Source organism: Monodon monoceros, unplaced genomic scaffold (genome assembly GCF_005190385.1).
Source record: "Monodon monoceros isolate NGI ecotype Baffin Bay Population unplaced genomic scaffold, NGI_Narwhal_1 Super_Scaffold_5, whole genome shotgun sequence".
Classification (NCBI taxonomy): Eukaryota; Metazoa; Chordata; class Mammalia; order Artiodactyla; family Monodontidae; genus Monodon; species Monodon monoceros.
In genome coordinates, this window is record NW_021703782.1 from 63,213,886 (window position 1) to 63,228,663 (window position 14,778).

The 14,778-nt window shown below is 41.3% G+C and overlaps 1 protein-coding gene across 3 annotated transcripts in view; it reads left to right on the forward strand.

Moving 5' to 3' along the window:
* Positions 1–14,778, forward strand: part of PIP5K1B (phosphatidylinositol-4-phosphate 5-kinase type 1 beta) — a 328,934-nt gene that overhangs the window by 164,900 nt on the left and 149,256 nt on the right. For all 3 annotated transcript variants that reach the window (XM_029202075.1, XM_029202076.1, XM_029202077.1), the window contains exon 5: positions 11,239–11,356. In XM_029202075.1, coding sequence (XP_029057908.1) covers positions 11,239–11,356 — 118 coding nt within the window. The remainder of the gene's footprint in view (positions 1–11,238; positions 11,357–14,778) is intronic.

Below are 14,778 nucleotides of genomic sequence, written 5' to 3' on the forward strand. Positions count from 1 at the left end.
AATACTAGCTTAACATAGGAAGAGAACTACTCATTATTAAATTGGAAATGTAGCTACTACAGACAGGACTTTTCAAAAAAATAAAAATAAAGATATTTGATTTGGGGGCTTGGGGCCAATTATATTTTCTTTGGGGCTATGAGGATTGACTTGTCATTTATTTTAAAATAACTGTTTCTCTCCAAAATAAGCCAATTTTATTATCAATTATTATTTGGCTTGAGTGAGAATGGTTGGACTGAAACTTTTCCTCTCAGTGTTCTCATTGTCTTATTTTTTTAAAAAACCTTCAGGGAGATGGTACTTACATTTATTTCTATGTCCAGGTGTCAACTGCCTAGAAATAAAACCTTTAGGTGAGGGTGTCCATGTAGCCACAACAGAGCCCATGGATAAAAGAAAGTCAGCTATGAACCCAGACAGCTTCATTTTGCTTTAAATGCTCTGGGCTGAAGAACAAAGTTGGTCTGTGCAAGTTTTAAAGTTTGCTTCTCTAGGTTTCCCTAGCAGCCACAAGAACTAGTTTCCATGCAGAAAATGGACAACCCCAAGGCCTAAGATATAATCCTGTCTGCTCATGACACTGCTCTTCTTTCTATAGCTGGAAAATGTCCGTTGTGTTTGTTTTCAACAACCTATCATTCCAAAACAGTATGTATTAACTATTTTTTCTCTTTAAAGTCAGGAGATTATGAGTTTATCTTAATCTTTTGGTATGTTCTGTTAGGCTCAAATTCCTGTGAATTAGGCTCAAATTCCTGTAAATGTGTTTCCACAATATTCTAATTCTCATGGTCTTCTAGGGCCTCTACCCAAATATTCCAACCTTATTTTTTTCTTCCACTGCAAAGAACAAGAGGAGCAGAGGCCTTTTGTAAGAGGCTGGCTGGCAGTGAGTTCAGGATGCTGGAGCAGTTACAGCTCAAGATGGGTGTACACAGAAGGGCAGGGTGCTGCATCCTGGCTGATCTTTTCATCTCATAGTGTCCAATCAACAGAGCCAACCATTGATGGGGAACCACAGGAAGGCATGGCCCAAGCATACGGTCCCCAGGCCGGCAGCATCAGCATCATCTGGAACTTGTTAGAAATGCAGATTCTTGGGCTCCCCCCAGATCAACAAAATCAGATACTCTGGGTCTGGGACCCAGGAATCTGTTTTAACAGTTGCTCCAGGTGATTCTAAGCCCATAAAAGTTTGAGAACCACCGAGCTAGCACATTGCTTCCCATTTTAGGGTGGCAGTTGTTCTAGTTGATACCAAGTTTTGTTCTTGGAGCTCATAAAACCGTAAATGATTTTTTCTTTTTCTTTTTCTTTTTTTTTTTTTTTGCGGTATGCGGGCCTCTCACTGCTGTGGCCTCTCCTGTTACAGAGCACAGGCTCCGGATGCGCAGGCTCAGCGGCCATGGCTCACGGGCCCAGCCGCTCCACAGCATGTGGGATCTTCCCGGGCCGGGGCACGAACCCACGTCACCTGCATTGGCAGGCGGACTCTCAACCACTGCACCACCAGGGAAGCCCCCTAAATGATTTTCTAATTAATATCTTAAATATCAAAATTACATCTGTTTAGCAACTGAATTATACATGACACTGTATGAGATATGTACAACAAGGAGCACATAACTGAGGTCTTCATAGGCTCTTTTAGGCCCTTTGAGTGCCTTGATTCCTTTTGTTCACTGACAGTTTTTCATAAGCATACTGCATCGTTATGATTAAGACAAGAATGAGATTTTTTTTCACCTTTTTATTCAGGAGTAAGAAACCAGAGTTGGACCTGGCTGGCTTCTGTATCTTTGACCTTAACTCTATATTCCAGCAGCAACAGCCACTGAATGGCACACATGTCACTGGTGAGGGGCACCTAACTGACCCTATTTAGAGGAGTCCATTGTCACATTTAAAATATATCATTTAAAGCATATATAGCTTTTAAATGTCAATATGACATTAAATGTTTGATTCAGGCAAAGATTTCTTTCAGCAGATACTGTATTGTTTGTTTAAAGAACATATGTGCTCCAGATGCATTTATATGAAGCAGAAGAAACTTACATGGGGTCTTGTCTCAGTTTCCTCATCTGGGATCAGTTTCTTCATTGGTTTAGCAAAGGGATTGGACCCAGTATTTCTCAATGGAGGTGCTATTGGCTTTTTTTGGATGAGTTAATTCTTTGTGCAAGACTGCACATTTGTCAACCCCAGGCCATGCCAGTAACTGTAGCAATCAAAATGCCCCCCAAAGTGATGGATAAATTCAGTATCTTGATCATGGTGGTGGTTTCACTGGTATATGCATATGTGAAGATTAATAAACTTTATACTCTATTGTATGTCATTTATAACTCAGTAAAGGGGCCAAATAATGCTCCTTCCCTACCTACCCATATGCCTGTGGATGAGTAGAGAAAGGTGGGCAGGACTGGCCCTTGTTGAAGCAACTGAAACATTCTGAAGTCTCTGGTGGCTCTAAAATTCAATGCATTTATCTGGGTCATAGAACTAATTGATTAGGGTACCTTGAGATGTTTTAATTTACCACTGCTAGGAAGCTGCTGGTTCTGTTTCCCTTAGCAACAAAGTGCATTGTGTTATTTTTTTATTTCTTTATTTTAAAGTGGCTCAAAGTTATTTTCAGATATTATGTATTTGCACTACAGATTATTTCATTTTGTAGATAGAGAAAGCTCTGGACCTGTTTAAGGCTTGAAGGATGATATAATACCCTTTTCAACTATCTGGTTCCATGATCTTCCAAGGTCACAGAGTAGATGAGTAAGAGAACCATGGTCATATCTTAATCTTTTGACCCCAAATTCTGTGCCATGATCAGAAACTCAGGGTTGCAGATAAATGTTCCCATGTAAATGGAATTAGGAAGAAAGAGGATGTTTTATAATGTTTCTACCATGTAAACCTGAACCTGAACTGGCAACAGGAGGCAAAGTTTATGTGCCAACTATGGACCAAGCATAGTTTTATTAATAATATTTATATAATATGCATTATTCAATTATTGTTATTACTTTCATCTTTACCATAAAAAAGCCATTTTATATATGAAGTGACCAAGGCCCTGGGATGTTAAGTGGCTTAACCCAAAGTGATAAACCAAAAAATGGTGAAGCCAGGATTTGAACTCCGGGGTGGCTGGCTCCAAAGTTTTGTTTCTCCCAACACTATGGTGATAAAGCACAGGGAGAGTATTTCTGCATTTTTGAATCAAAAAAAAATCTAGAATTATGAAACTAAATCTACCTGTGTGGCCCCTTGACAATCAGCTTGAATCTGTCCCTCTGCTCCCCTGCAGGAGACACCATCACTGCCTTCTCTGGAAAGCTGGCAATAAGAGTTTATATATCTTTCCATATTCAAGAATAATTATCTAACCAAAGACTTTGTAAAACTCTCCTGAATTTTCATCTCCTCACTTATGAAATGGAGTTTAGCTTGCTTTGAGGACCATTGCAAAGCACAGACTGCCCTTAGATTGATGGATGCTCTTTGGGATTTATTTGAATCTCCAGGGAATACCCTCAAAGAGAGGAGAGAATTCCACAGAACTACTGTAAGGGTGAAACATTATTCTAAATGACAAGCAAACATATATGTCAAAGGTCATATAAGTGTTGTCATATAAGTGTTGCCAGATATCGGTGCTAGACGTTATGGTTTTGACAGACTAGCCAACCACCTGCATTTTAAGTTTCACTGACATAAACTCATCCAAGAATCTGTCTGTACCAGGGGTCAGCACACTACAGCTCAAGAGAAAAAGCTGGCCCCCTGCCTCTTTTTTTAAATAAAGTTTACTTGTAACACAGCCTCGCCCATTCACTTACATATTGTCTATGGCTCCTTTTGCACTACGACAGCACAGTTGGGTAGTTGCAACAAGACTCTAAAAAGATTGCCAACCCCTGATCTATACAGACATCCCATACCGGGTTTTATATAGATGTGGATAGAACACAAAGCTGCCGGAATATTTTTCTCTGGATTAAATGAAAGGTGTGACTGTCACTGGACAAGCCAATAACACAAGGTCCCTTCCAGTCAAAACTTTTTAAATATTTGTTCAACATTTGTGTAGCGGGGATGCGGAAAAATGATTTTCTGTCAATAAAAATTATATATCTCTTTAACTCAAAAATGAAAGATTTATTGCACACACTGAATATTACATAACATTTTAACTTATTTGAAATTGCCTTGAAAACATAATTTCCCAGTGTGGTAATAACTACTTGAGAAGTTTAACATTTAGAGGATGAACAACGGTATCACATGTTCCCAGTAAATGACACCCCAGAATGCATTCTTTGGTTTTGGAATTTAAGCTGTCTTCAGCTACTGACTTTTAAAGACTGGCTGTCAGCTGATTCGCCTCAAAAGATGGTGCAGCCTCGTGTTTCACAAGGCGGCTCAGGGGTACCCATCACAGATGTGCTCAGCAGAAGGAGGTTGGCACCAGCAGGGGGGTATGTCTGTTATTTTCTTATGTTTGTTTTGTTTTTCCGTTCAAGAGCACTGTCTAATTTGGCAAGAGAGAGGACCAATTTCTGTTTCACAGGTTAAATAGTTATATGTGAAACCTGCGCGATCTCTACCTTGCCTGAGTTGGCAGAGGCAATTAATAATGCTTAAAGCTGCTTCTTCATACCCTGACTTACAAAGGTCTACTTTGAAGACTGGCTGCCACCACTAGTTTGTTACTGGTCTGTAGTGTCACTTGTCCAATTGTATTGCACTTAAGTTTTCTTTGTCTCAGTATCACCATCTGTACATTAGGACAAAGGGCCCTTCACTGATCCTGCCTCATGGGAGGTGTGGTCATGTTTGCTGTGATGGTTAAATTTATGTGTCACCTTGACTGGCTAAGAGATGCCCATATAGCTGATAAGACATTATTTCTGGGTATGTCTGTGAGGATGTTTCTAGAAGAAAGTAGCATTTGAATCAATAGACTGAGTAAAGAAAATCACCTCACCAATTTGGGTGGGCATCATCTAATTCGTTGAGGGCCTGAATAGAACAAAGAGGTGGGAAAAGGGCTAATTCACTCCCTGCTTGAGCTGGGACATCCATCTTCTCTTGCCCTGGGACATCAGCATTCCTGGTTCTTGGGCCTTCAGACTTGGACCAGGCCTTATACCATTGGCTTTCCTGGTTCTCAGACATTCGGGTTTGGACTGGAATTATACCACCAGCTCTCCTGGACCCCCAGCTTGCATATGGCAGATCATGGGACTTTTCAACCTCCATAATTGCATGAGCCGATCCCTCATGATAAATCTGTCACCTAGGAGTTGCTGACCCACTTGTTTTGCCAGGAGGCCACAAACCCACTAATTGTCGGTTACAGTTTGAAATCAAGGAAGCTCACCATATATAAAATGCTGCCTCTAAAACCTCAAAGCTCTGGGCCTCAGCTCCAAAACTGGACCCCTTAAGGGTCCTGGAGATGCTTACTCAGTTTCACCCCTTTGCTTAGCACCACGTCTCTCCACCCAGTGCCGCCAAAAATAGCGCTTGGCTATCAGGCTCTAAAATCACATACACAAAGCTGGGTGTTCACGGTACATACAGATGAGAACCTCAGCATGGCTAATCAAACTCAGCCTACCTGAGGCCCTCCTGGGGAAGTAATTGGGGTATTTGGGCAGGTGGTACCTGAAGCCTCTAACTGGACCCTGAAAAGGAAGACTAACCGGGGAACATTAAATTGAAGTTAAGGCAAAGCTGACTGCTTGTGACTTTTCCACTGCCCTGATGTGGATCTAATCTCCCCTCTTGTTTGTTCCTGACTAGCCTCGGTCAGTACTTTCCCTCCCTGGACTTTGATTTCCTTATCTGCTAAATGGGAAATTCCAGACGGTGGCTAATGCTTCCTCAAGCTTCAGCGTTGTATAATCCTAAACATTTATTGCCGTTAAGAAATAACGTACTTTTGGACTTAAGACGAACACTAACTTTAAATGTAGTTAAATTAAAAATTGAACACTCCTCCGAAGAGTGAATATCAAAATGCCAGAGCTGATCCATAATCAAACTTTGCGTCTTGGTGAAATAAGGGAGAAAAGGACGAGATAGAGAAAAGTACAGTTTTTTAGTTGAAGTTTCTTCCTCCTCTGGTGAAAGGGTTAACAAACCCTTTCTTTAATAATTTGATAGGACAGTACTGTGTGTTGGCTTACTTGTTTAGGTTCTTACTTGGCAAAAGCAAGTTGGAAATCCCATGTCGGCCTCCAGATTTTTATTGGTGAAATTTTACCAGCTCTTGGGATCCAAACATGTCAAACCCCTGGTGAAAACCTCACAGCTGAAATTTCCAAAGGCTCGATTTTATGCCAAGACAGGAAAGTGGAGTTTTATCCCCCAATCACTACATAAATGGATTGAAGAAACATAAGTCTTAAATTGTGAAGAAGTCTGCTCTTCAGCAGAGTCCGTTTTTGCTGGAGAAATCTAGGTGCTGGACAGTCTCCTGTTGGCTACCACCCAGGCTCCAGCAAGGAAAGCCTGCAGGAGTCTTTGGTGGACCTCTTCCATGGGCCAGCAGACTAACGCTGATTGCGGTTGTGTTACTGCCTTGGCTTAGCCTTTCGTGCGCGTGCAGAGGAGCCTCTGTGCTGGGCATCAGTGGACCAGCACCCACACTGGTACCCAGTAGGTCTGCCAGTGCCCAACCTGAGAAAATCAGGTTAGTGTCTGCTGGCTTATCCTCACTGCACCCGCTGTTCGGTGTTGCGCTTGTGCCCTATACCTCCTGACAAACTCCAGCTGGGGCCAACAGCCCATAATTTGCATTTCCTGCAGTAGAACTTCATTCATGCCGAGTCGGTGTTTGTTACTCACTGGAGCAGCTTAATAAGCAGAAGCAAACCCTTCTGCTGTGTGGTACCCAGTGTGCAGAGCTTTGTTTTGGGGTTATGGCTTTTACCCCTAACTTAAAAAAAATTTTTTTAATGTTGTAAATGGTAATATATAGAAGGGTTAATCCTCATGATGCTTTTAGAAGAAATACTGTGAAAAGTGTCCCTTTCATTCCTGTGCCTTTATTACCTGTCTAACTCTGGTCACTGTTACTTGGGGTCTGTATATCCTTCAAGGATTTTTTGTGCAGATACATGCCAAAGATATATTTTTTTGCTTTTGCATGCAAATGGTGGCATGCCATACACAGTATTCTGCATCAAGCTCCTTTCACTTAATCCATCTCAGATCTCACCACCTCAGTACATAAGGCTCCTCGTTCTTTTTTAATAGCTGCGTGGTATTCCAGTGTGTGGCTGAACCATAATTACGTTGACTGGTTCCCTTCTGAGAGACATCTAAGTTGCTTCCAATCCTTTGTCCTTACAAACAGTGCCATAATGAATAACCAGGTACAAACATGTCATTTTGTACAAACAGCAGTTTATCTGTACTGTAAATTATAGCCATGCATTTGCTGAATCAAGAGTTATGTACATTTGTCATTTTGACAGGAGTTGTGAAAATGTCCTCCAAAGGAAAAGTATCAATTTACTTTCCCACTAATAGTGTCTCAGGGTACCAGTCTCCCTTGAGCTATATCAAAGTTTTAAATTTCTACCCATCTGAGAGAGAAAATGATATCTCGGTGACCATTAATTTGCATTTATTCTATTATAAATGAGGTTGAACATCTTTTCATATGCATAAGCCACTTATACTTCCATTTCTGTGAAGTGCCTGATTATACCCTTGGCTATTTTTTTTACATATACAACTTTTCGGTCTTTTTCTCTGCTGTATTTTGGAGCTCTCTGTATTGGGAGATTAGCTCTTTGTGATATGAGCTGCAAATATTTTCTCATTTTGTCACTTTCATTTTCCCTTTTTTTTTTTTTTTAAGCCAGTTAGTCACTTCATTCTCCATGTGACATGTCCAACCCTGGGCTGTCTCCCGTCACCACACAGCCTTAATCATCCAGACACACTGAGGGCTCCCCACTTGCCAGGTGCATGGCCTTTCACGTTTCCATCCACTTTGCCATGTTATTTCTAGAGGCTCAGTACCAGGCCTCAGAGAGCACAGCTTGTAAATGGCAGAGATGGAACTGGAACCCAGGTGTCCCTGGACCACAGGGAGTTAGGAGCATCTTAACTCCCATACAGGGTATCCAGTATGATTTAACAGAATGCAAAGTCTTAATGTTGGTCAAAGGAAAGCAGAATTCATAAGCTAAAACCTACTAAGAGAAAAAAAGTGGCAATGTTTTATGATCCACTATTAGGGAATGTTCCTCTCCATTCAGGCAAATGGAGAGGTTCAAGATTGTATATAACCTCAGCAGTTAATTATTAATATATTGTTAGTTATGCTGTGAAGAAATTGCCACTTTCTATAATGCCTGTGTTAAGTATTATCCCTGCCCCCTTTTCATCATCTCCATTTATACAAATACAATTTATTGATGACCCCATACAGGCAAGCCTGCCTCACAGTTAACCCATACCATTCTCTGTATCTTATTGTGGCCCAAAGCTAGCTAGATTCGGTGGGGTTTTTTCCTCATTTTTAGTGATGCGGTGGCTTTTAATACGAGCTGTGTCAGGGTGGATACCTAAAGAAACGAATGTTCCCTTTCTCTAACCAGAGATGTTCTGTGTGTGTGTGTGTGTGTGTGTGTGTGTGTGTGTGCATGTGCGTGCGTGCGTGCGCGCATGTGTCTGCCTGTCTCATTCCCAAGGAAACCTAACACTCTCCTTTTTACACCATTGCTAAATAAACCATAGTACTCAGGGAGATGTGAATCCAAGGAAAACTATTATAATTAATACTTGCTTCAGGGAAAGGTGAACAACTCAAGAAGCTCAGAGTTACCAAAAATGAAAATGATAATAAAAAATACTGTATCCTCAGGGGCTTCCCTGGTGGCGCAGTGGTTGAGAATCTGCCTGCTGATGCAGAGGACATGGGTTCGAGCCCTGGTCTGGGAGGATCCCACATGCCGCGGAGCAACTAGGCCCGTGAGCCACAACTACTGAGCCTGTGCGTCTGGAGCCTGTGCTCCGCAACAAGAGAGGCCGCGATAGTGAGAGGCCCGTGCACTGCGATGAAGAGTGGCCCCCGCTTGCCACAACTAGAGAAAACCCTCGCACAGAAATGAAGACGCAACACAGCAAAAATAAACTAATTAATTAATAAACTCCTACCCCCAACATCTCCTTAAAAAAAAAAAATACTGTATCCTCTCTAATAAAATCTTGGGCCCCCCAACTCCATGGAAATAAATCATTTAAAGAATAATTCCATGTAAGTGGAACGGGTGTTTTATTTTACTCTTGAACGTTGAAGGTGATCTGCTGTAATGGAATGAATTGCTTTGCATGAGATTGAAAGGAGAAAACAGAGTGGAACAAATTAAAAAATTGGCAACACTCTTAACCCACTGAAAATAGCCTGCTTCAGAACCCAAGGCATTGTGATTATTTTTACTTGCTTGCAACAGTGAAGAAGGATGTCAGAGGTCCTTTTGAACCTCTGCTTTTACCTCTTATGTCTACATAGCGCATGTTTTCAAGTTATATTCATATACGTTCCAAAATCATTCCTTTTGGCAACCCCATAAGAGCTGTAACTGAGTGCATGTCTCCTCATAAATCCCAAAATATGGAATGAGGAAATGTTTGAATACCATACCTGGGTGTCATACAAGCATTATGAATATTCAGCTGTACTTACTTAGGGCAACAGTAGCCATTTGAGTGAGCAGGTGATATGGGGGCTCTTCCATACATGAGCTCTTCTCCCAGGCAGCCTCCGTTCCTGTGTCACTCCCCTCCTGTGTGTGCCTTGCTGCTGCCTGAGTGCAGTCCTGGCCTTTCCAGATAAGATTTATTATAAGAGGATGACCCCTAACAACACAAGCCAACTACCTCCTCTGGAACTCACCAAAAGGAACAGTCATCTGTAACCATGCAGGGGAAAACCTGGCCGCACTGGATACAGTGAACAGATCAAGGATGATCTTTGACTATGGTGACTTTGACTTTATATGTTGGCTTTTGAACCTAAGCTTCACCTAAGAATCAACTTTACTGAATTAGCATTATCTTGAAAACTCATTTTTTCACTCAAAAAATACTTATCGTCTACCATGTGTTAGGTGCTGATACAAAATTCTGACTGACCTCAGCAAACTTAAATTGTAGTAGATTCCAAGTGCTTGTTGTGTGCTAAAAGCCTTTTTATTTGCACAGTTGATTCATTTAACATCCATGAAAATCAGCCTTCAGTGTCCCACCTAGAATATGGTAAAAAGAGATCCTGAATCTCTACATAAAAGTATATTATTCTACTGCATTGTTCTAATTTCTTACAATGAAGGATTAGGTGACTTTTCTGATGTCATGTGAAATATATCTAGTCAAAGAATAAAATGAATGGTAAACATCGTAAACATCAAAATTCAGGGTAGTGGATGCCTCTGAGGAGAAGGAAGGGTATATGATCAGTAAAAAGTACAGAAGGCAAGTCAACTATATGAATAATATTCTTAAGGAGCATTTTAGGTTCCTGAGTATTCACTGATTTCTTTATACCTTTTATATATCATAAATTTTGCACAAAAATTTTCAAAGGTGAACCCAGAAGAGGGAAAAAAATATAATGATATATATGGGAATGGAAATCAGGTTTTAAAATCCCTAAAATATCTAAGGTCTTTTTCCTGTAACTGTGGATGTAAGAAAGAGTTCAGATTCAGGACCCATCTATTTCCACTGTGATGGTTCTCTCTGTTGGTGAGATATTTTCTAAATTATTTTACTTATTCCTAGTTTAAAATGTTTATCCAACATTCAAAATTCATTGCCAAAAAAATGCATTTTTGGCATTGCTCCAAACACTAAGCCCTGGATCTTATACCTAAAGCATTACAACAGTGGTTTCATTGGGGAAAATGGAGAGATTTTCCCAAGAAGGAGGCAGAGGGGGATGATGAATTTTCAGGTTAAAGACACACTGTGATTGGCAAGGGATGCCTGCTTGGAGTGGCCCTTGCTGCGTTAGCATCTGTTTTTACCTGATGCCCATTGGCCTTTGTGACATGAGGTTAGAGAGACCCAGTATCAAGGGATGTTTTCCTAGAGGGGAAATTGGCACAGGACAAATAGAGCTAGAATTTGAAGTCAAAATTGTCTTTGCTAATGTTCCTTCTCTCCCTCTTTCTTTTTTTTTTCTTTTTAACATTTTAACTGCAGTGAAGGGAGCAATCTGACCCCAGCACATCACTACCCAGACTTCAGATTTAAGACATATGCTCCACTAGCATTCCGATATTTCAGAGAACTTTTTGGTATCAAGCCTGATGATTACTTGGTAAGAACCTATCATTTTCCTTACTTCTCCAGAAATGTGTGACGTCAACATTTTTCTCATAGCAACAGTGACAAGTGGCTTGTGTCTCTTATTTTACAAAGCTCTGGAGCATAGTAAAAGTTCCAAGTTTCGTAAGGATTATAAATTTAGCTTCAGGAAATGTAGTTTAACTCTGCAGCTCTTACCTGATAGCTACAAAATGTGCTACGGTAATTGATATTTGAATAAGTGGGGTATCGGTTGCTACTTCAGATAATTATTCTAACAGATATATTATAATTAGTTATAAAGACTCCTGTGAATTTTGCTGATTGGATTCTGTATGAAAGCCTTCCTATTTTAATTGACTTATTTATACCATTCGTCTCAAACCTGCCTTGGCCCACAGCCATTTTCACCTTGACCTACAATTTGAATATGATTTTAAAGCAGCTGGATAGTTTTGTTTTCAACAGCTCTTCATGCCGGCTCTTTCTAGAGGTGTTTTTGTTTGGTACCAGAACATGTATTATCCTTAGGCCTGTCTCTTCTCCCTGTCTGCCTCCTTGTACACAGTGGGTACAAACACAGCTGCCTTATTGTGAGAATGTCTGTTGTGACCTCAGAGTTTTACCTTATTCCTGTTCAAGAAGCCAGGAGCTCTCTTTCTGTTTCAAGAGAAAAAGTGGTTTATCTCATAATTTGATCACTGTTAACACCCTGGGGCTCTTGAAAATTGGTTTTCAAGAAGCTTTAGGAAGGATACCATCAAATAGTTATTGTTCATCCCATTCTGAATGATCTTAATAAGACTTGAGCCAGATCCTAGAAGAATCCTTTGCAGAGGAAGTACAGCAACATGTGTTACTTGTTAACAGAGAGTATTTAAACTGTATCTTATAATTTGGGTAAGGTATAAATGGTTAACTTCAGAGCTGATTCTGTTCTGGGCTGATGAAAACCCATGAATTTAGCTGGGCCCTAAGAAAATAACATGACTTCTGCCTGATGAATGAGAGAATACTGGTTCCTCAAGACACATTAAGAAGTCTTCACAGAGCATGAGAACTGAGTAGAAAGTCCTTGGGTGCCCTGCTGCCCTTAAATGTGCACTGATACAACTCAACATCAAAAACAAATAAATAAACAACCCAATTTAAAAATGGGCAGAGGATCTGAACAGACATTTTTCCAAAAAAGACATACGGATGGCCAACAGGCACATGAAAAGATGCTCAGCATCTCTAATCATCAGAGACATGCAAATCAAAACCACAATGAGATACCACCTCACACCTGTCAGAATGGCTATGTCGATCTCTGCCTCACCACACCCCTTTGATGGAGAGACTAGGTGCCTCTACCCAGCATTACCAACCCTGCCCTCCCAACCACTCAAGTACAACACAGACACACATATTTGCAGGATTGGGGGTGGGGTGTACCTTAGAGAAGATCCTTTAGTTTCTGGCCATTCTGTAATTACTGAGGGTCACTGTCATTCACGAAACATGTTTGGAGAACCCAGTGGGGTCTTGATATTGTGTTATTGAAAACAAGATTGATAGCTCATCTTCTGCCATATGTTACCAGTTAATGGATTCTCTTCTGACTTACCTTGAGCTTCTACCAGCCAAGGAGATGCCACTAGACTTGCATTTCATAACACAGATTCAATCAGTGTGATGAGATGGCTGTCTACCCTGAGTAGGTCTTCCTTTAGTGTTCCTATGGCCGCTGACCTGCAGGCTGGGAAGCCCATTCTTTTATTCAGTCTTTCTCACAAGATTTCTCTCCTTGAGGAAGGCCTTTTTCTGAGCAACAACTCACACAGCTTATACAGTTTCCTAATGAGCCTTTAAGCTGGAAAAGTTACCTTCATAATGAGGTCAGAGTATTTACAAAGGAGCAGGGGAGACCAAGCTGATGACTTCTCAAAGCAAAAGTCCTCCTTCGTGTACCTGGCAAGAGGTGGTTAGTTGATCACTGGGTACTTTGAATACCAACTGGAACTAATATACTTTGCTAATAATTATGGAGAGATTCAAAAAATTATAAGTCATGGCACTCAGAGAACTTAGAATCCAATTGGAATGATGATTTATGTGGGAAAACAACAAATTCTACCAGGCAGTAAATAAAAAGACGGAAGCAAAACAATAAATACTCCAGGATTTCAAAGGAGGGAGAGGTCTTTCTCTGTTGGATTGATGATTAGGGGGGCTTCTTATGGGCATGGCGTAGTTTAACTGTGACTTAAAAGTTGCAAGGGATTTGAGTAGGTGGGAAAAAGGGAAAGATGTTGGGACAGGGTAGAAGGGTAGGGAGCAGTGTTAGCACCGTCAGCCAGAGATGCAAGTGCATTAAATATTTAGAAGGACTTTGAGTGGTCCAGTATAGCAGGAGGGGAAGGTTTTGATCAGGAAGATTAGAAAGACAGTGCTAGATAATTCAAAAAACCAGTTGTGTGTTTAGTGGGTTTTTTGGTTTTGTTTTTTTAATTATAGGAAATTGGTGAAATGTCAAGACTGACTAGACATTGGATTATGTTGAAGTTTTGGGGTTTTTTTGGTGGGATGATGGTATTGTGGTTGTGTTTGTTTTGTTTTGTTTTTTTGCGGTACGCGGGCCTCTCACTGTTGCGGCCTCTCCCGTTGCGGAGCACAGGCTCCGGACGCGCAGGCTCAGCGGCCATGGCTCACGGGCCCAGCCGCTCCGCGGCACGTGGGATCCTCCTGGACCGGGGCACGAAGCCATGTCCCCTGCATCGGCAGGCAGACTCTCAACCACTGCGCCACCAGGGAAGCCCGTGGTTGTGTTTTAAAAGAGGAATCCTTGTCTTTTAGAGACACATACTGAAATATCTGTGGGAGAAATGATAGGATGTCTGCGATTTGCTTCAAAAGAATCTGAGGGAAGCAGCCAGGGCAATGGTTGAGGGTGTAAAGGAAACAAGGCTGGCCATGAGTTGATAGCTGAAGATAGACACGTTGAAGCCAGAAGATAGACACGTGTGTCAACTCACACATAATGTTAATTAGTTCTCTTTACTTTCGTGTATGTTTGAAATTTTCCATAATGAAAAGTTAGGGGGGAAAGAAAGATGGGATCAGACAGATAAGTGTGCTTTTGTTTGATTGCATTTTCCACCCCCCTTATTAATTGTACACACAGTTCAGTAACCGGACCCATTTCCGGGACCTGCAAGAAACAGAACAAGGGCAGTGGGCCTCTAGCTAAACATGGCCGCCTGGTCCCCAATGGCTGGGGCCACCCACAGCCCAGGACCAAGGCAGCTCACCTTACTGGTCTTGGAGCTTCTGGAAGCTCACTCTAAACTACTACATCTGAGGAGCCCACCCAGTCATCTGGAGTGTGGTAGATGAGGAAAGGGGTCTTTTGCCAGACACAACATACTTCAGAAAGTCAGGTGGAAACTCAGA